This window comes from Mycteria americana, chromosome 3 (assembly GCF_035582795.1).
Source record: "Mycteria americana isolate JAX WOST 10 ecotype Jacksonville Zoo and Gardens chromosome 3, USCA_MyAme_1.0, whole genome shotgun sequence".
Lineage (NCBI taxonomy): Eukaryota > Metazoa > Chordata > Aves > Ciconiiformes > Ciconiidae > Mycteria > Mycteria americana.
This window is the reverse complement of record NC_134367.1, coordinates 27,026,506-27,046,323: the sequence shown is the minus strand read 5'-3', so window position 1 is coordinate 27,046,323 and position 19,818 is coordinate 27,026,506. Positions and strand designations below refer to the sequence as shown.

At 46.4% G+C, this 19,818-nt stretch overlaps 1 protein-coding gene across 1 annotated transcript; it reads left to right on the top strand.

Moving 5' to 3' along the window:
- Positions 1-1,688: 1,688 nt before the first annotated feature.
- GCM1 (glial cells missing transcription factor 1) lies at positions 1,689-10,293 on the top strand. The gene is made up of 6 exons (XM_075497276.1): positions 1,689-1,892; positions 3,693-3,945; positions 4,904-5,016; positions 6,039-6,167; positions 9,768-10,098; positions 10,271-10,293. The coding sequence occupies exons 1-6, from the start codon at positions 1,791-1,793 to the stop codon at positions 10,291-10,293; spliced, it is 951 nt and encodes a 316-aa protein (XP_075353391.1). The 5' UTR covers positions 1,689-1,790.
- The last annotated feature ends 9,525 nt before the right edge of the window (positions 10,294-19,818 follow it).

The window sequence follows — 19,818 nt, the reverse complement described above, 5'->3', positions numbered from 1 at the left end:
GTCTTTCATTAATCTTTAAGGTAATATTTAGTTATTGTTTTATCTCTATCAATATAACAGAAAAGAAGAAATATTCCATTTTCTCTAATAAGAACGAAATTAAAAATCAATTTCTAAGCCATCTCATTTTGAAAAGTAATTTTAAAAGCAATGAGACTATCGTTTTGAATTATATAACAAATCATTTCATGTTTTAGAGCACACAATAGTCAAGGGTCATTTGTTTAGTAAATTAAACTCAGTTTTCCAATGCAGCTCGTATTTTGTTTGTCCTGACTTTACTATCTCCATCTTCATTGTAGTGCAATATGAAAATATATGAAGACCTGATGTTTCCTACAGCAGTTTGTGTTTCTGAGCAGTGATGTTCCCTTCTCCTCTGGTCTAACACCTCATTTGAACCTGTGATGGGTTAGTTGCCCTCCAACAACCAGCCTCAGTTCGAATTCCTGACTACCAGGCTGACTACCAGGCACCCCTCTGTGGGGTCTTTTTCCATGGGGATGCTCTGCCACAGCCTTTTTTCTCCCCCACCGCCACAGCCTGAGTCACGAAGTGGGGCAGTGGGGCTCTGACTATGCTGCCAGAGCACCGTACAGCCAAATGTCTCAGGTGCTCTGCAAATATCTGCAAACTCTTGCTTTAGAGGTGATAATATCACACGAGAAATTAAGATCGTGGGTATTTTATAAATAGGTAAACTAAGGACATGAAGGCTAAGTCACTTTCCAAGGGTCATGCATATGCAGAGCCAGAAATAACAATAAAATAAATTACGCTTAATAAAGTCTATGAAATAGAATCCCATCAAGTAGATTTTACTTCTCCCACTACTCAGTAGTCTTCAACAAATCCTTAATTGGCACAAATTACAGGCACCTTCCTGAAACCATTGAAGCTTTCCCAGTTTCCAGGAAGAGAAAACTGGCCTGTTCATTTTCTGATTTGCCTTTTCTCTCCTTTCCAAAGGAAACAAACCCCAAAACTTTTTCATGCATGGGATCCCTGAGGATATGGTATTAAGCTTGGCTGGTACTGAAATTTGAAGTAGGACAACCGCCTGCTTTACAAGATTTCAGACAAAAACTCTTGGTTTTAACAAACATACCTTGGTGGGTTTTTTTACTTCAGTCTGCTGTTGAGATAGGAAAATGCAAGTAGCCCAGCCTCCCTTTCTACACTTCCCTCATGCCATTAGTAAGGTCTTAGAGATGCCAAAAATATATGAAATAGCTGAGCACCATTTAATCTGAAATGATGTAGCCGTCCCCTCTTGCTGCTCACCTTTGTCATGTGCAGCGTGTGAGCAATGGGTAATTGCATGGGTAAGCAGCAACTAATGGGTAAGCAGCGACTCAAAGAGCCCTTAGCAGCCACTGAGCTCTTCAATCAGTTTGGCTCTGGAAATATTGAGCCCGAGTCACATCAGATGTACGAAAAGCCTGTGAGCAGAGTTACGTGACAATAAACTTGGTATGAGAGGAGACCAAGCAAAACAAAACAGATGATAAAGGCATGATTTGCTTGCTGTTAGCAATGCCTCTGTAGCATCACAGGCTATCTCTAAGCTATATTTTCCACTGCCTTGCCGTCTTGCAAAACTTTTAATGGAACAAGTTTTTCTGGCAGAAGAGCACTGATTTTTATCTTTAATGAGCAGCCTCTCTATCATTTAGCTTCAGGAAACAGCTTCCTGGTTGTAAACTGCTTGAGAGTGCTGACAGCCAGTCAACTTCAAAAGCAGCCAGGAGAAACTTACTTTCTTGGTAACTTTGGGAAGGAATTCAAAAATGCTGAAAGGTGCAGATGATGTTGTTATGGAGCAGGAGGACTCTGCTGCCCAACATGGAGAAACGACAAGTTGGGATATCAATGACATCAAACTTCCCCAGGTACGTGTCTGTGTCTTAGAAATTTATCCAGTTCTGACCAGTCTTCTCCACTTCAGCGCTGATCTTAAATGCTCTCCCAGTCATCTGTGCCTCATTGCCTTTATTCTCTTTGCCACCTTGAGGTATGGGACAGTGTTTTGCTGAAAAGCTAGAAAATATAGAGCAAAATATTCAAGTTTCCATGCATTTTTCCTTAAACGTATTATTGAAAGAGCTGCTGATTGATACACAAAAGATAGTGATACTGCAGATGCATTGCCTTTCTAGTCCACTGGTGGATAAGGTGCAGAGAAAGCAGGGGAAAAAATTATCTCCTGCTGTGGCTGCTCAATTAGACATGTCCAGGACTTGCTTTTTGCCCTGGGTAGTGCTTTATGAGAAGTGAGCACAGCACCCACGACTGCCTTGCAACTCTGGGTGCTCAGCCTCTCTGCAGATCGGGCTCCAGGCAAGTGGGCTGGCTTTCCGCACGGAGGCAACATTCCTTTCGCGAGCACCTAGGAAAAGCTTGCTTCATGTGGGCAGAGATTTGCTGAGAGGCAGAATAGTGATCTTTCCCTCCTTCAGTCCTTTTATCTAAAAATCTCATCCATGCTCTCCACTGAAAGCCCACAGCACCCCCCACCCCAATCTCATCTCCCTGTCCCTCACCTCAGCATATTTGTGCCAGATTCCTCCTGCTGGGGTCCTTCACTGTCCAGCTCTTTCACCTTCCAGCCCTGTCTTCTTACCTGATCCGTCTCTTCCCTACTATGTCACTGCTGTTTGCCCAAAGCCTCCATGTCCCAGGCCGCCTCCTTCCCTGCCCTCCACCCCAAGGTCACCTTCACCTGCATTTCAGCCTGCAGGCTTCCTCCACACCCTTCCCTATCCTATCTGATGGCTCCTGGGGGAGCACAGGAGTTTTTCTCTTCTCAGTTGATGTTCTTGCTGCTGTAATGGCTCTCGGTGGTTGGGATCAGCAATTTCAAGGAAATTTCTACGCAGTTTTTGTACCCCTACAATATACCCCTTTTCCCTCAAAACCATCAGCAAGTATGTTAGGTGCTTTACAGCTTACTGCATTTTACTGTGTTAACTGTACCCACCGATGTGATGTGTGGTTGGTCCTTCATCTTTTCTTTCATTTAGTTTTATTTTTATTGTTCCTTACAGTGTTGTCTTTGGGGCTTTTTTTGCTTAGTCCATAGCAGCGAAAGAAAAAAAAACCTGACCAAGATGTTATTTGTTTTGGACTTCAGAAAACTCACCGTGGAAGTCTCTCATGGTACTTAGGCCAAACCAAACCAAAGTCCAGAACTAAAGACCTACAAATGTGGGCATAGTCTCAGTCTGATTCAGTATTTGCCCTTTTTCCAGCAAGTTGAGCCAAATCAAGCCAAATGATTCAGCGTAACGCTTCTGTGAATAGCCTGAAAGGCAAAGCAGGATCTCTGCCGTGAAAGCTAACAGAGTTAGTCAGGCGGTGACTGCTGCCTGCAAGGAAAGTATCTGCTATTTTACATCAGGCACCCACCTTCCTCTCCCAGGGAGGTCCTGCATGCAGTTGGACCCATGGGTGAGTGAGAACAACCTCCTGGCCAGGCTTTCCTGATGCTTTGGAGCTTGTGGGGAGCCACAAGGAGCTGTGGTTTTTCTGCCTTCTCTCCACTGCTCCCTCCTGCCAACCAGCATCACCTGCTGGGGTGCTGGAGTCACCCAGGCTAGAGGTCACCCAGCAGAGGACCAGGTCTGTTGGGCTCTTGCACAAGCTCTTCTCTTCCCCAGCCTGAAATGTGGCTTGCTTTGGTCTCTCCACAGGACGTAAGACAGATAGACTGGTTTCAAGAATGGCCAGATTCCTACGTAAAACATATCTATAGCTCAGAGGATAAAAATGCTCAGAGGCACCACAGCAGCTGGGCAATGAGAAACACCAACAACCACAACTCTCGCATCTTAAAAAAGTCCTGCCTTGGGGTGGTGGTCTGCGGCAATGACTGCTCGACCTTGGATGGGAGGAAGATCTACCTAAGACCAGCCATATGTGATAAAGCTAGGCAAAAACAACAGCGTGAGTATGAGCATGGCTGTGCATTATATGGCAGTTCATAAGTGAGCACAACATAAAAGAAATCAAAGTACAGGATACCGTTTGGATTATCCAACCTTCCCACTGCCATTCCTTATATTCAAATGCAATTGTTGATTTTGGAACAATGCATTTTACATTTCTTACTGTTGGGGGAGGAGTTGTTCACTTGTTTGTTTTCCTTTTTTTTTTTTCCCTTTTTTAATCTCTGTTTCTGATGGTTAGAGATTGATTCCCAGCCTTCTCAGGCCCATGCATGAGGCTACTGAGAAAGCTGTGCAGTGCAGGCAGCTTCCTGCTGTGCTGTTCTGCGGACCTGAGTGTTGGCTTCATTATTGCATGGGTCCAAGAGTAATTCAGGAGGCAAGTCTTGCAGTGAAGAAGTTGCTCATAAACTATGATGGCTGGAAAATCAGCCTCATAGTCATGTCACCGGAGCAAGACAATGCAAATAGAGAACATGAGCTGCACGCACATTTTTAACGAGACCATTCCAAACAATTGTTGATTGCTCAGTAGAGCTAGCACATACTGATTTCTAGATCTGATGAACATTTTGGCTGAAGAAAGGTATTACTCAGGCACTCACTGAGGGCAGAATGGTGTCCTCTAGAAAGATCAGACGAGAACACATATGACATTCCAGACACTGCCAAGTTAAAAACTAAAACTGACCATGATAATAAATTATAAAATTATAATAAAGCTATAATAGAAATCATTTTTGCCAGTTATATTTAATAACGGAACAGAATAAAGGCAATTATTACTTTGCTTATATTGATTTTTGCTTACATGTGAAAGTTTTTTGCATAGTTTTACTCAGTGTAGTTTCTGAGCCCCAAACCAGAAGTGGCAATCCACCACGAATGAACCATTGTATCACATGGGATTCATCTGATTGGTGTATAGAAAATATTTCCCTCCACCTTTGTTCCAGGGAAATGCTGTCCAAACTGCAATGGACCCCTGCGGCTCCTTTCCTGCCGAGGCCACGGTGGTTACCCAGTTACCAACTTCTGGAGGCATGAAGGCCAATTCATATTTTTTCAGGTTGGTATAAAATTACCTTACATTATGCAAGTTAATTTTAAAGACTGTTTTTTAAGATTGATTAAGGAGATTTTTTTTCCAACAAATAAGGGTCATTGAATATGGCAAGGTCAAATGACTGTAAGGAGAAAAATTTTCACAATGAGTGGGCAAGGTCCCAGTCAGCCTGATCTAACTTTGAAGTTAGTCCTGCCTGAGCAGGAGGTTGAGCTAGATCTCCAGAGGTTCCTTCCAACCTAAATTAGCCTATGCTACTATGATTTTACAGCATATTATATTTTTCATTTAGGCTCCCATGAAAACCTGTTGATTTTGAAGCACTTTGCCTCAGGTACCTAGGAACCAATGAATCCTCAAAAAGTCAGAAATGCTGTGTTATCTCAACCTCTTCTCCAAGGCACCACGCGTAAGCATGAGGCTATCTTAGAGCAGGAAATGGTTGTACCTAAGGGACTGTCTATGGAAAATGCCATCTGTGCATTACATGTAACTTATATCTGGAAAACAGTGTATGCAAGTGTGTAAATAATGGGCACTGTTTCTGGAAGCTGTAGTCCTAGTTTAGTACCATAACCACTGAACTGTTTCCTGTTGTCCAGTTTTTCACTTGCAGGTTAAATAAAATTAATGTGCAGGTTAAATAAAATTAATTCTCTGTGGAAGCTAATGGAAATTAATGTTCTGATAAACATGTCTAAAGTGTGAGAAGAATGGAAATGACTGCAGGGACACTTAAGCCAGGCTGCAGAAGACCTTGTGGCTTCAACTGGGGCTCTAGTGTGGGGAGTCTCTTCTGCACATACATGTGGTGTACTGGTTTTATGATTTCAGAGAATTTCTACCCCATCACATTTCATCTGAGATATGTTTGTTACTTGAGCTCACATTAAGTAAGTCTTATTAAATACAAAGCATTAAACCAGGCCATATGTGTGGTTTTGGCCTGTGCTACAAATTCTGCTCCCTTAAGATTAATAACAAGGTTGTTTCTAAATTTAACATATCATAATGCCTTTCTAAAGTCCAAAGGAGCTCATGACCATCCACGTCCAGAAACAAAACTAGAAGCAGAAGCAAGAAGATCAATCCAGAAAGCACAGACAGCTTTTTCTCCGTCTTCTCCAAGATTAAAAAGAACCCGGGAGACTGAGGTAACTCTTATTATCGACCAGTGAAATTGTGGGGTCAGTGATCCATGGTTCAAGGCATGGTGGAGGCTATCTGGGCTTTGGGTCTGCGTGGGAGCAGGCTTTACATCTCTGCGTTCTGCCTCCCCGTGATCAGTCCAAGAGGGAGCAGGGCTGTCCTGAGCACCCTGCTCTGCTCAGCACTGTCATCCACTGCCAGCACCCTCCACCTGGACCCTCTTTGGGCCTGCTGGCAGCAGGGGATTACATCTGTACTGGTGAACAAAGAAAGGCTGGAGGGCAGGCTCAGCTGCATCACTATTCATTCACGTGGTGAATGGATTTGGCCAGTGCTAACTCGTGCTCATAGACAAAATGCCCTGGCAAGGGTCGGGAGGACAGCATGTGCCAAGGACCATTCCCTGGCAGGATTTTGGACAAGGTTGCATCAGGTTTGGGTCCCTTCACTGTGCACACCTGGCTTTGAACCTACCTGTGCCCCTACGTGCCGTCATGCTACAAGCCACAGGCAATAAGAATCTTAAGCTCATGCTGTGATAAATAGCCCTTGATGGGCTGCAACACAGCCCTTGCATCATTTCACGTCAGGTCCAGAGGTCGCCCAAGGCCAGGATGTAGTGTGGACACTGCCAGGCCATGCCTTTTGGTCCCTGTTACCAACGACGGTCCTTGGCCTCATTTTATTTAGCAGCATGGACATAGCTTTAGAGCCCCACCTCGTTCCTTTTTTAAATGCAAGAGTTGCCTTTAGAAAAAATTCCTACAAGTTCTTTGTTAGTGCTGCTCCAGAAATTAAATTATTTACAAAGAAATCTGGGAATAAAGTAATTAGATATTTAGTCTAATCACTATTGACATTGAAGGACAATATTAGAAGGTTTTAATTGGATTTAACTTCAAGTATTGATTGCACCACCCCATGAGAAAATTGTAACAAATGAACACTTGAAAACTGGGAAGTACTTGTGGCAATAACTGAGCTCAGGAGGAAGAGGCATGTATGTCTGTACACATACACACACACACACTATACTATTTTAATCTGGCATACAATATATAACATTACCTATATGATATGCCTATTATATGCTGTGCATGGTATCTTGACAAAACAAACTTGTCATTAACAAGGCAACTCCAGAAATCCTTACTCCTTCTTCCTCCAGTCTCCCAACCTTTACTTAAGAAAACCCAGTTACTTCAGTAGCAGGCCCGGATCGTTTTATTCACAGACTCCCCATCAGGGAGAGAGATGCTCTCCTGCAGGGCGGCTGCCCCTGAGCAGAATTGGGCCACCTGCAGACTCTCAAGGGCTGTGAGGGCACCCTCAGGTGCAGGAGGCACTGCCCCACCCTTGGAGAGACAGTGGGAGGTCATGTTTTCTCCACATTGACGTGTGTCCTGACGTCCTCCACTGACATGGAGGAGGTGCCACAGAAAAGCGAAGGCACCTTCCACCCCTGCTCGTCCCCCCTGGGTTTTGCCAGGATTGGTAAAAGGGGAAGGTGCATCACCTCTGCTTGGTGTGCCCTGCTTGCTCCTCTGGCCTCCAGAAGGGCTTTGAAGGCAGAAGAGTGCTTTGAAGGACTTACAGAAGCACTGACGTTAAAACATCAGCTCTGCTGGGTGTGGAAACATTTGTGAAAGCACCTACAGAGATCCCATGGACTGCCACGTGCCTGATGGAGGGAACCGGGTAGAGTAGTGAGGCTGTCTCCAGTGACCTTCCTTGCAAAGGCTGTGTTACATGCAACTGTACACCACCAGTGTTCACATGCAGTTTGTCTTTTGATGTGCTAGAGGTGGTGCATCCTCCCCAGCCTGGTGTTCAGGACAGTAATCAGTGCCGCTTCAGCTACAGACAAAAGGGATAATTGGGCTGGGTGGGGACAGACTTCTTAAATGGACAACATGGGGAAGCAGGGGCATCCAGGAGCCCAAGAAGTAGATTTAAAGAGTGAACAGAGGAAGTTGAACCCATTTGACTGGAATATGAATTTAGGAGCTGCAGCTATTTCTACTGGAAATATTCAGGAGGACCCTAAAAAACAGAGCTCAGGAGTGACTCTCATGGAGACACACTGACTTGGGATGGGACAGTCAGAGACTACAGGACAGGCTGGTGGTGGCTCTTGACACAAGTGCCTGGGAACACAAGCATAAGAAAAAGCAGCTGAGCCACTGGGTAAATCTCTAACAAATACAGAAACAATGATTTTCATATCACTGGTTTAATTCTGTCTCCATGAAGACTAAAATAGTCTTTACCTAGGAAATGTTACTGAGCCACATGGCTTTTTTTCTTTTATACCTGAGCCTACTGGTCTTATTGAGGTCAAGTTCCCCCTAGACATGTTTTTGTCTTTCCCTTCCTACAACATCTTCCTGGTGTCTTCACTTTGAATTGTGTGGGAGTAGGAACAGACCAAAGATGTCATAAATATCTAACTGTAGACCCTGCTCTTCAGCTGGTCTGACTGTGCAGAGTGATACCATTTACCCACAGCTGGCTTTCCAGTTCATGGCTCTCCAGCATGTTTTTCTTGGGAATAACCCACCATATTCATGTTCTGCCAAGACCGGCTGTGATACGGCTTAACTCAGGAGTCTGATTTGACATGCAGAACCTGTGTCGCTGAATCTGCAAAAAGTCTTCTGAAAAAATTCAATTTTAATGTGGTCACAAGAGACGAGGGAGGAGAACTTTAGAAAAATGTATGAGCCCAAAATAGAGCAAGTGATACATAGGATGTTTTCTCTATGGTGTCAGTGGGTCTTTAGCTGAAGGTGGGCTGGGTCCTACATCAGGTTGTTGGATTTTCTTCTCATGGTGAGTGGAGAACAGCTGAAAGGAGCTTTGCTACTCTGGCAGTCAGCAAAATCACTATAATTAAATGGATGCAAAAGCAGAATTACAAAGAAGAGAGACCTGTAAGTACTCATCAGAAATGATAGCACAGAATGAGTGTTCTGAAATAAAGTTTGCAAAATTATAATCCAATAATTAGGGCAATTAAAGAAGTTGTGAGATATCCAGAACAAAGGACCCAGAAGAATAATTCATGTGTGCTGCTCCCTCCCTGAATGAAATTTCTGTTTGTGGGGTAAAAAAAATGTAAAGATAGGAAAATTTATCAGTTAGAAATACAAGTAGAGTCTTGAAAAGCTGAAGCATAATATTATTGTAGTGAAAAGATCACTTCAAAACAATCAGTTTAAAAAAATCATAATTAGCTTTTCTAAACTCCATTAAAAAAAAAAATTCTATGGTGTCAAATGTATTAGCATAATTTCATTTTCAGGTGCTTCTTCAGTATACACTGGCAGCAGACCCCAAGGGCTGTGAATGTGAGGTCTAACAATTCTTTCAGTGTAAAAGGTTTTGGGCAAAAACTGGTGAAACAAACCCAGACCCGTGATTTGGAAGCCCTGTTTGTTTGCCCCTAAAGCCCCCTGGCACTACCCTACAAGGAGGCTCTGCTATGGCGTCTGCTTCATTACTTGTATTAATCGAATGCATTCGTGAGGGTCTCATACAGGACAGTTTTTATTTCATGCTGCTAGACTACACTTTGTTTTACTAAACCCACCTTACTTTCCAAGTCTCTGACAGGTGCAATGCCGACGCAGGAGGCTTTGCCTTTGCTTCTTTCCAAGCCGGACACTTACATGCTACCTGCTAATTTCGGGGAACATTTAAGCAAAAGCTCCCGGGAGCCGACGCTGGGCAGTTGTTGTGGGCAGCCGCCATACCCAAGGGCAGCTGGGGAGGACGGGGGCTCCGGAGAGGCGCCGACCTGGAGCAGGAGCCCGGCCCTCGGGAGGACCCCCAGCGCCGGGAGGCCTTGCAGCGGCCCTGCCGTCCCCGCGGCCGACCTGCCCTGCGCAGCCCCGTCCCCCCAGCACTGCGCCCACCCCGGCACCCAGCACGTCCTGCCCGTGACAAAGGGTGGCCGTGACCCCTTCAGGCCTAACGCTGGCCCTTTGGGGGATGAATCCTGCGAGGAGGAATCCCCGCTGGCCTACAGCGGCAGCTGCCTCCCTCCGCCGCACTACCCTGCGCCTCAGGGAGGCCCCCGCCCCGCGGCGAGCGGGGCACGACACCACCGCCAGCTCTCGGCACCTCTGAGGGGAAGCGAAGGAGACGGGGGTGAGGGAGGGCACCGTATGGGTCTCAACTACTGCAACGACGACGTGTTTTTTAACCTGTACCCGTTACGGTGACCGGGTTTAAATGGACTCTCTCCCCCTCCTCTGGCAATGGGCCTAATTCTCCATCCCTGTTGCAACACGGATGTGAAAGTGCTACCACGCCAATTCCCTCTTTAGCTCCTCTTGCAGGCCTCAGGAGGGGCTTTCATACCTGAAGACTTGTTTCTGTTCCTTTTTTTTTTAACTGTTATATTTTCCCCTACTATTTCATTGATCTAATAAAAGGTATCAGCTCTTCTTACAGACTACCTTGCTGCCATTCTGGTTTGGTAGCATTTCAATTCACCCCTTGACACTCAGTTTGTTCAAGCCTGTGGGACTGTGGAAGGTACAGATGGATGACCTCAAGGACCACAACTGTCGTATGCAGCCCTCTGCACTCTGCCAGCTTCTTCGGGCAGTGATCTAAGTCCCTCCACTGCACCAGCCCTGCGAACATATTGTGTAGAATCATCACAGAATGGTTTGGGTTGGAGGGGACCCTCAAAAATCAGCTAGTCCAACCCCTCTGCCATGGGCAGGGACATCCTTCACTAGATCAGGTTGCTCAAAGCCCCATCCAGCCTTACCTTGAACACTTCCAGGGACGGGGCACCCACAGCTTCTCTGGGAAACATATTCCACTGTCTCACCATGCTCACTGTAAAAAATTTCTTCCTTAAGTCCAATTTAAACCTACCTTCTTTCAGTTTAAAACCATTGTCCCTTGTCCTATCACTACAGGCCTTGGTAAAAAGTCTTTCTCTGTTTTTCTTATAAGCCCCCTTCATATATTGAAAGGCTGCTATAAGGTCTCCTTGGAACCTTTTCTTCTCCAGGCTGAACAACCCCAACTCTCTCAGCCTTTTGTCACAGGAGAGCTGTTCCAGCCCCCTGATCATCTTCATGGCCCTCCTCTGGACCTGCTCTAGCGGGTCCATGCCTGCCTTGTGCTGGGGACCCCAGAGCTGGACGCAGGACTCCAGGTGGGGTCTCCCCAGAGCAGAGTAGAGGGGCAGAATCACCTCCCTCGACCTGCTGGCCATGCTGCTTCTGATGCAGCCCAGGATTCAATGGACTTTCTGGGCTGCAAGTGCACACTGCCAATTTTTCATCCACCAGTATCCCTAAGTCCTTCTCTGCAGAGCTGCACCCACTTTCATACATGTTTATATTCAAGGTGCCTTGCTGCTTTTTCCAGCCACTTTTCATTTCTTTCATTGCAGACTGTAACGAATCCTTCAGCATCCTTTCTATACATCACCCCCTTTTCTGACCACTACTGTAAGCTATATTTCAGCAGGAGCTATCAGTTCCCTACATTTGTTTAAAAAAGTAGGGTGCCAAATATGAATTTTCTTGCCTGAATTTAGTGGCCAGCTCAGAGACCTTTGGCAAAGATTCCTTTCTCTTTTCCCATAATTCACTTCTGCATGGCTTTCCTGCATGACTAGCCTCTGCTGCTCTCTGGACTGGGTTCCAGGGGCTGACAGCCCTCACCTTGCAGAGGGAGGCACTGACACATGTCCCCGCTGCCACCTCTGCAAGGATGAGCTGAGGGATGTCGCAGAGCCACGTTGCATGGCTGGTTCCTTTAACCACCATGAAGGCAGAGAGCCTCAGCTCCACGGGCTGCCCAGCTGGCACTCCTAACCATGCCCTGCCCTGCCTGCGGAGCAAGCCGTGCCCGGCAGTCCGAGGCGAAATAAACCTTTTATTGGGATGAGTCTGGGGGGACAGTATTATGAAACAAGTGGCAATAAAAACTTCACAGTACCTCAGACTGTGGTGTATCTTGTGTCCATCAAACAGGTTCAGTCTTATCATTTGTCTTTTTTTTTTTGCTTATTTTCATCTTTATAGATTCCCTCTTTTTTAAAAAGACTTTGGAATATATTAGTTACTAGGGAAACCACTCTCATTGCAAAGGGTGGAGTTCAGAGACATTTACGAGACAAGAACATATTATATTTATAGAGCGTTTCAAAATGTTTATTGCAATTTGCGAAACAGGGGATGTGTAGTGATTTGTTTTATGTGGAAAAAATCTAAATGTAGATCACAAAACGACAGTCCGCTGTTGTATGTGAAGGTCAGTTCACCAAACTTTTATTTAGCCTGTGAGTTACTCCCGTGCTAATACCAAACTTCAGGTGTTTTACGATGATTCTTCAGATCCGTAACTCAGAGAAAGAAACTTCGATCGGGGTAATAACAACCTCCACCTCTAAGAGAGAAAAGGGAAATCAGAAGGAGCCATAAGCGCTGGTGCTTCGGGAGGTGAGCTGCAGGAGAGGGACAGACAGGTCCCATGGGGCTGCGTGTCCCATAGCTGGGATTCCTCTGCGACTGCCAAACCGGTCGCACCAGTGAGGGACCGTGCAGGGCATGGACCCAGCCTGCTGCTGTCCTGCTCTGTCCCAGCTCGCCTCTCCTCTGAGTTCCTTACCTCTCTGCTGCACTGCTGCCAGCACTGCCTTTCAGCAATGGTACCGTACAGGTGCGTGGCTGGGAGGCTCCTCAGACATTGTTCCCGCACCAAAGTACCATCAATTCCCTTTACACCCACCAACCCCTTCCTCTGTTTTTAAAAGCTTCCAGCAAAGCAGATTTGATAACCAATCCCATAACCTGTTCCACAGCTTCACCGTCCCAATCCCAACTCTTAGCATTTTTTCCCTCATGTCTGATTTTATTTCCTGCAGATCAACCATTTCTTCAAGTCTTTGAAGATGGGTAGCGTCCAGTTACTGAGTTTCACAGGCTTCCTAAAGGACTATTACTACCAAACCTCCCTAAATGACATTTACTACCAAACCTGTCTTCCTGCCTGAGAAGCAGGAAGCTTTTTGTTGGTTTGTCTTTAAGTCTGAACCAAAAGATTTCCAAATCAAAACCTATTCCTGCGAGCACAGCTGCACTCGGCAGCTACCTGCCATAGCAGGGCTGTGCCTTCTTGCGGCTCCCGTGCTTGTAATCCTGTGCACCTGGGACTGTCCCGCAGTTTGGGGGACCCCCAGCGTTCATCACACCCAGTATTTCCGAGAGGAACACATTTCAGGCTCAAGGAGGACAGGTTATTCCTTTTCAAAAAGGAGGAAACTAAGACTTCATGATTTCTCTAAGGTTAAACGCAGAAAGGCGTTCCAGATTTACAAGCTGCCAGGGTCAGTTTGACCTTTCCATGTTCTTGCAGTGACTTCGGTGCTGGCAGCAACTCCCTCCACTTTTGGTACAATCAGCACGGTGGGTCAATATAGTGCCAAATTTATATCCGTTTGGCTCAAAATATGAAGATACTGATTCCAGCTTTGACCTTCACAAAAATGACTTTTTGCAACATATTTGGGATATGTGAAAAGAAACATATGCATGTCGCTGCTTTAAGCCTCTTTTAAGCTTCTCTAAGGTATTGTGCCTAACTGGGTGGTGATAAGAATCAGAGGTGAAAGACGGCACTAGATGCATTATCCTCTGCAATTTTAAGGAAGTATACTGAACACCAAGGTTATTCAGGGTAGCTTCATGAAGAAACACCAATTGATATGTGAGGATCCGCCCACAGGTAACTCTGTAACCTTATTCTCTGCTGCAGACAGTGATTTTCTGCAAGGCACAGCTGCAGTAAAATATTAGGAAGGCAGCAGAGATGCAAGGAGGTCAGGATGTGGATGATTACACAAGCAAAACGTTTTGTTCAGGCTTATCGGTGTTTCAGATGGCTGTAGCTACTGTCAAAACTTACACAAATATCCCTACATGGCACGGATGGTCTACACTTGCTGCTTTCCCAAGGTCTTAGCTCTGAAAGCACTGGCCTCAATATTTAAGGGGTAATTCTTTGGGAGTAATCCCTGTGCTTGCTCCGAAGCAAGTATTTTTATATATAAGGGCTCTTCTGAGGCCATCGGAGAACCACAGCCAACGTTGCTCAGAATGATACATTAGCCAGACTGTGTATTACAGAAACACAGCTTTTACGTTTGGTTGTTTGGGGGTTTTTTGACTCATGCAGCATTTAAAGATGAAATCTAGACATATAATCAGAAGGACTTACCTTAATAATACAAGGCAGCAGCTGGACACCTCCATTTTTAGTGTATTTATCCTCAGAATATCATTGTGAGAAAGGGAAATGCTTCTGTATCAGTCATACCAATGGGGAGATGAGAAGGCAGAATGGGGATTTGACCCACATCTCTCCAGCCCTGGGAACATACCCTGCATTTCTTCTGGCCTTCCTCTCCCTGGGGCTTCTACCTTTGTGTGTGAAAAGAATTGCAGGTCAGACTGAGCACAGCCAGATATTTTCATTTTCAACCCCTTGTACAAAGCCCCTGCCCTTTGGCAGACTGAGGCTATAAACTGTTTTAGATGAACTGCAAGGTTATGGACTATTTTCTAAAATATGGTCCTAAATGCATTCTCTATATTTTTAAATGAAACAAGTGTGTCAAACTGCTGGTGGTAGAAAGGACTCCAGCTGAGGAAGCTTTAGGCGATACGCTCCGAGTAATTGTATAAAGCTTTTCTTTCCTCATGGCCTTTGGGAGGTTAACTAATCCATGTGTCTGGTACTCCTGGAAATTTTGCTCCGCTTCCCCTCAATGTAGTCATTTGGGGCTTTTTAAGTAATCATGGTCAAGGAGTTAGAATGCGACCATCTAATGTGTTTTACTTCATTGCAAGCAAAATGTGGAAGTGTCCCCTGTGGTGGATCTCAGCAGGGATACAGCCTGGCCGTGCCAGGAACAGGCTTTACGTGGCAGGGTAGCGACTGGCGTGGGGACCCAGGGGAGGCAGAGGAGGATGGGAAGGTGGTGCAGTTTATTTAAGAAGAAAAAATGAAGGAAGTCTGCTGGTGTCAGAGTAAAAATAGATGCAATCAGTAATCAAAGCAGAGTGTGAACAGGATATTAACATTGCACATCTGAACACCCTAAGCAGTTTGGACCTGGCTCTTGTGCAAGCTATGCAGACTGGCCCCGATTCAATACAGTGCCCCTTTCTCCCTGAGCTGCTGCAGTCCCCAGGCACTATAGGGTTTTTGTCTTTCACAAGGTAAACTTCACCAACATTGTTCACCTCCTGGAGCAAGGAGGATTCACCATTGATGCAGGAGAACCAGGTTAGGGAGCACTTAAACAAACCTGACATACATAAGTCCATGGGCCCTGATAGGTGCACCCATGAGTGCTGAGGGAGCTAGCAGGTGTCACTGTGAGGCCGCTCTTGATAATCTTTGAAAGGTCATGGTGATTGGGAGAGTTTCCTGAAGACTGGAAGAAAGCAGTGTCACTCCTGTCTTCACGGAGAACAAGAAGGAAGATCTGGGGAACTACAGCCTGGCCAGCTCCACCTTGAAATCTGCGAAGGTGACGGAGAAAATCCTCCTGGTAACTGTTTGCAAACACATGAAGGACTAAAAAGTGATTGGGAGCAGTCAGCATGGATTTATGAAGGGGAAATTGTGCTTAGCCAACCTGATAGCCTCCTACAATGAGATGAGTGGCTTGGTGGATGAGGGGAGAGCAGTGGATGTTTGTTGTCTTGACTTTAGCCAGGCTTTCAGCACTGTCTTCCATAACATCCTCGCAGAGAAGTTGATGAAGTATGGGCTTGCTAAGTGGACGGTGAGATGGACTGAAACCTCAGCTATTCTGTGATTCTGGGAACATTTAGGGTCAGCCATAGCTGTTCTCATACCAGACAGTTACAGTCTCCAGATGCTTCTGCTTGAATTAGCTGTGTACCGTGTGGCACATCCGGAAAGTCATCCGAAGGCCTGACACACTAGGAGCACCCGGGGGCAGCAGGACACGGCCTTTGTGGCCCTGCAGACGGCAGCATCAGCAATTTGAATGCCACAAGCATCCTTTGCTCTCCTTGTTGGATTATTTGATTTCTGTGAGCAACACGAGATGATCTCCTGGATGGCAAGTAGCTCCTGAGGCACAGATAGTCTCTTCAGAGGACAGGGCAAGCCAGGAAGGTCTTTGGCCAGCTCTTCGCTCTGAGCTCATTCCTTCTGTTTCCAGTTAGTAACTGAGGAAGCAAAACTGCCTTGGCGGGCTTGTCTCAGATCGGTGTTTTTCATTTCTCAAAACCAGTTATGTCAAGATTCAAACTTCACATCATTTGGCAATCATATCACCAGTGACGTGATTTAAGTCTTCTGTTACCAAGGGTTGCCCAATCTATTTGCTGTTCTAAAGACAGATAGTCATAAATAATACAAACCACAGCACGAGAGTGTCCTGTCTGCTCGTTGCTTTCTGCGCCTGGTGGAAACTGTTACGCAAAGGCCAAAGCCATAGGGCAACTGGGCATCCAGCTCCTTTTTGCTTCTAGAGGAGACAGCAAATGCTTGTGGCAGGATCAGGTCCCGCACCCCTTTACCCCCAGCTGAGTGTCCCCGCCAGGACACGGCGGGGACTGGCTGGTGGGGCCTTCTGCCCCAAACGCCAGGTGAGGAGTGGAGGGGCAACAACGTGCTGCTCTCCCCATGTCTGCAGCCTCTCCCCTGGCACTTGCGGGACCAGGGGTGGCAAGGCGAGCTGGTGGCATTTCACCCTTACACTGGACGGTGCTCAGACACTTACAGCAATGAGTTCTCACGGCCACGAGAACAGCTGTGACCAGACTGATGTCTGTGGAGAGTGTAAACATTGGGTGTTGTGCAAAGCTGTTTGCCAAACATCCAGATTTCCTCTGCTCGAGTCACAGCAAAGACAGGATGAAACTGTGATCTCAGGGAGGACTTCAGCCCAGCCAGCAATGGCCCTGGGCAGAGCAGGGTCCCTGGAGGCAGGGCCCTCCAAGCTGACAGCAAATCAGCAATAAATTCCAGGGGGGAGAAGGGGTGGTTCACGTTCATTGCCTCTGGACTTCCCTGACTCCCTGCAGAGAGGAATGGGAATCCCTGGCTGAGGCCAAGGATGGTAGAACAGGATGGTACACATGTAAATGGCGTGACTGGAGACCCACTGACACCTGCGCTTGGAGGAAACTCTGGGGGCAGGAGGAGGGCAGGAGAAAAAAGAACGAGTGTCTGGCCTCGGGGTGGGTGAAACATAGGATGAACAAACAGACCCTGGCCAAAGTGAGTTAAAATAAAAAGTAAATTGATGTTGTCTTGCTGGTTTACTCCACTGGAGTCATTGATCCTTATCGGTCTTTGTATGCGCTAAGGAGAAAACTTCAGGCCAGACTGTAATCCTGCCCCGACATTACTGCACTTCTATGCACTAAATCACCCTACCAAGAGGGACTGAACTTCCCAGAGGCTCCACTTACCTGCCAAGAGCCGCCCCTGGAGAAACGAAAACCCAAACCTCTTCCTCTTCGTACGGGCGGCTTAGGGAAAGCACCAGCTCCATCCGGGCAGGGGGATGCTGTCTGCACTGGGGGGCTGCTTCTCGCTTTCCCTCTCCCACTCGTGCAGCCTGGGGCAGGCAGGGAGTCCCTTCGCCACGGGGTGCCTGGTGCTCGGAGACGGTGACCCAGAGGAAAGCCTCAGCCAGCGCAGCAGCGTGGCTGCTCCCCGCTGATGGGGGATTCGTGGCAGAGCACAGGATCACCTGCGCAGACTGCCGTCATGCCACCGAAATTACAGGGAGTGGAAGATAGAGCAGTGAAAGACACAAAGCTCACCTGAAGAGCGTCACGCAGCAGGCTATCAGGCTGCCGGTAACCTGCTCTCCTCTCCTCCTCTTGGCCAACAGAACAACCCACCACTAGGAATGGGAAGAGGCAAGTTTCTCCCCCCAGTTCAAGTTAGGTATGTTCTGGTTTTATTTTCATTTTACAGCTCATTAGTTAATAATAGTTGTACAGCTAATTTAACAGGGGGTTCTGGTGTGATTTGACAAGCCGCAACACTCGGACAAAGCACTCACGAAGTACTTCATTGCAATGATACTAAAACTCTTGTCATGTAGAAGCCTCCTCTCGCGAGCTTTCAGAAAATGAGTAAATGCTCCTTTAAAGATACTATCTCACGTACAGCTTAACCCTGCTCTCTCCCAGTGCCTTGTGAAGCCCTTCTTTTGGGAGGAGGGGAGGTTTGCCTGACTTTGTTAAATTACCACATACACTGTTAACTCCTTTACCCACAGCAGTACTGCCGAATGTAAGGAAGAAAGGTTTATCTTCAGCCAGATGAAACTGTTCTCCGTAACCGTGATTTGCATGAGAAGCCTGCTCAAAAACATGTCTGTGGCCTTCCTGCAGCACGGCGGTGAGCTCCAGCACCCACAGTGCCAGCTCCCGGCCTCAGCTGTGGGAGGGAGGGAGCACTGCTCCATGGCACGCAGCAGCCAGGCTGCGGTGGCTTCAGCTGCTTGGTGAGGCTGCAGACTCTCCATACAGAGGAGATGAGGCATCTTGCTGTCAAAAGACAGCACTCAGCCTCCCCGCCACGTTGTCCTTCTGCATTCCCTGCTCTCGCCTGACCCTGTGATAAAGCGTGTGATTTGCTCTTTCCTGTAAAACTCATGCTTTCTCAAAAGGTCCCTCCCAGGTGCCAAGGGAGTGCTTCAGTATTTGTAAATGGTCTCTCAGAAGCCCTATTCCAGTAAGAGAAGAAAACCTTATTATGCAGCAAGAAGCTTAAAGTTTTTCTAAGTAGACCCTTTTAACTCTGTCAGTGGGTTTTTCTTGGCCACCCACACCCCCTCAGGCAGCGTATGGCTACTCTCCTCCAAGCCTGGTCACTTCTTCATCCTGGGAATACGGTGTCCCAAACTCCGGCCAGCCTCCTCCCTCCCTCCTGTCATTGTACAGAGTGGATTTACATTTTTCCCCACTTACTCCTGGAGGTTAATTTCACTTTAAAAGACTCGTTCAGAACTTCTACCTACTTGATTAAAACCATGGTCTTACATGGCAGAAATTGTGAAGCTGTGGCTTGCCTTCCTCTGCCACTCTCCCTTGTGAGTTCTTTGGGGTCTAATAATGGAACAGTATAAAAACTATTAAAGTACTGTAAAGATAATTTGTGATGATATAAAAACTGAAAATAGACATCATATGGTAGGCTTTCTCTCCATGGAGATACTAGCAGTGTCTCTTTCTACCCATCGCCTAGTTTCATCAAACCCATTGGAACTTGGTATAACTGAATCTTTGGTCCCTCTGTCAAATTTATTTGGAAACTGGTCATCAGGTTCAAAAATTATGGGTGAAACTGTCAGGCTGACAAGATGACTGCATAATACTTTATTTTGTTAGGAACTGGCTAAAAATCGACCTGCAGGCAGTCACAGGGCTTAGGATCCAGGCAGGCTTTCATGCCAGTTCACTGGTGGGTGAGGGCAGCACAGGCATATTTGCTGCTGCAGGCAGTTGTGATTATCCAGGTAAACTATATAATGTGGTCTTTTTTTCATCAAAATAGTCTCTTCATCTCCATGATGACTATAACTTTACCAGCTGTTAGCCCATCCTAGTCCTGTTGATTAAA

What these genes read in the sequence shown, in the direction of transcription:
- GCM1 (XM_075497276.1), top strand. Translation starts at nt 1,791, where the DNA reads ATGCTGAAAGGTGCAGATGATGTTGTTATGGAGCAGGAGGACTCTGCT. An exon ending in ATGACATCAAACTTCCCCAG is followed by an intron (nt 1,893 to 3,692) that starts GTACGTGTCTGT and finishes GTCTCTCCACAG; the next exon opens with GACGTAAGACAGATAGACTG. An exon ending in AAAGAACCCGGGAGACTGAG is followed by an intron (nt 6,168 to 9,767) that starts GTAACTCTTATT and finishes TTACTTTCCAAG; the next exon opens with TCTCTGACAGGTGCAATGCC.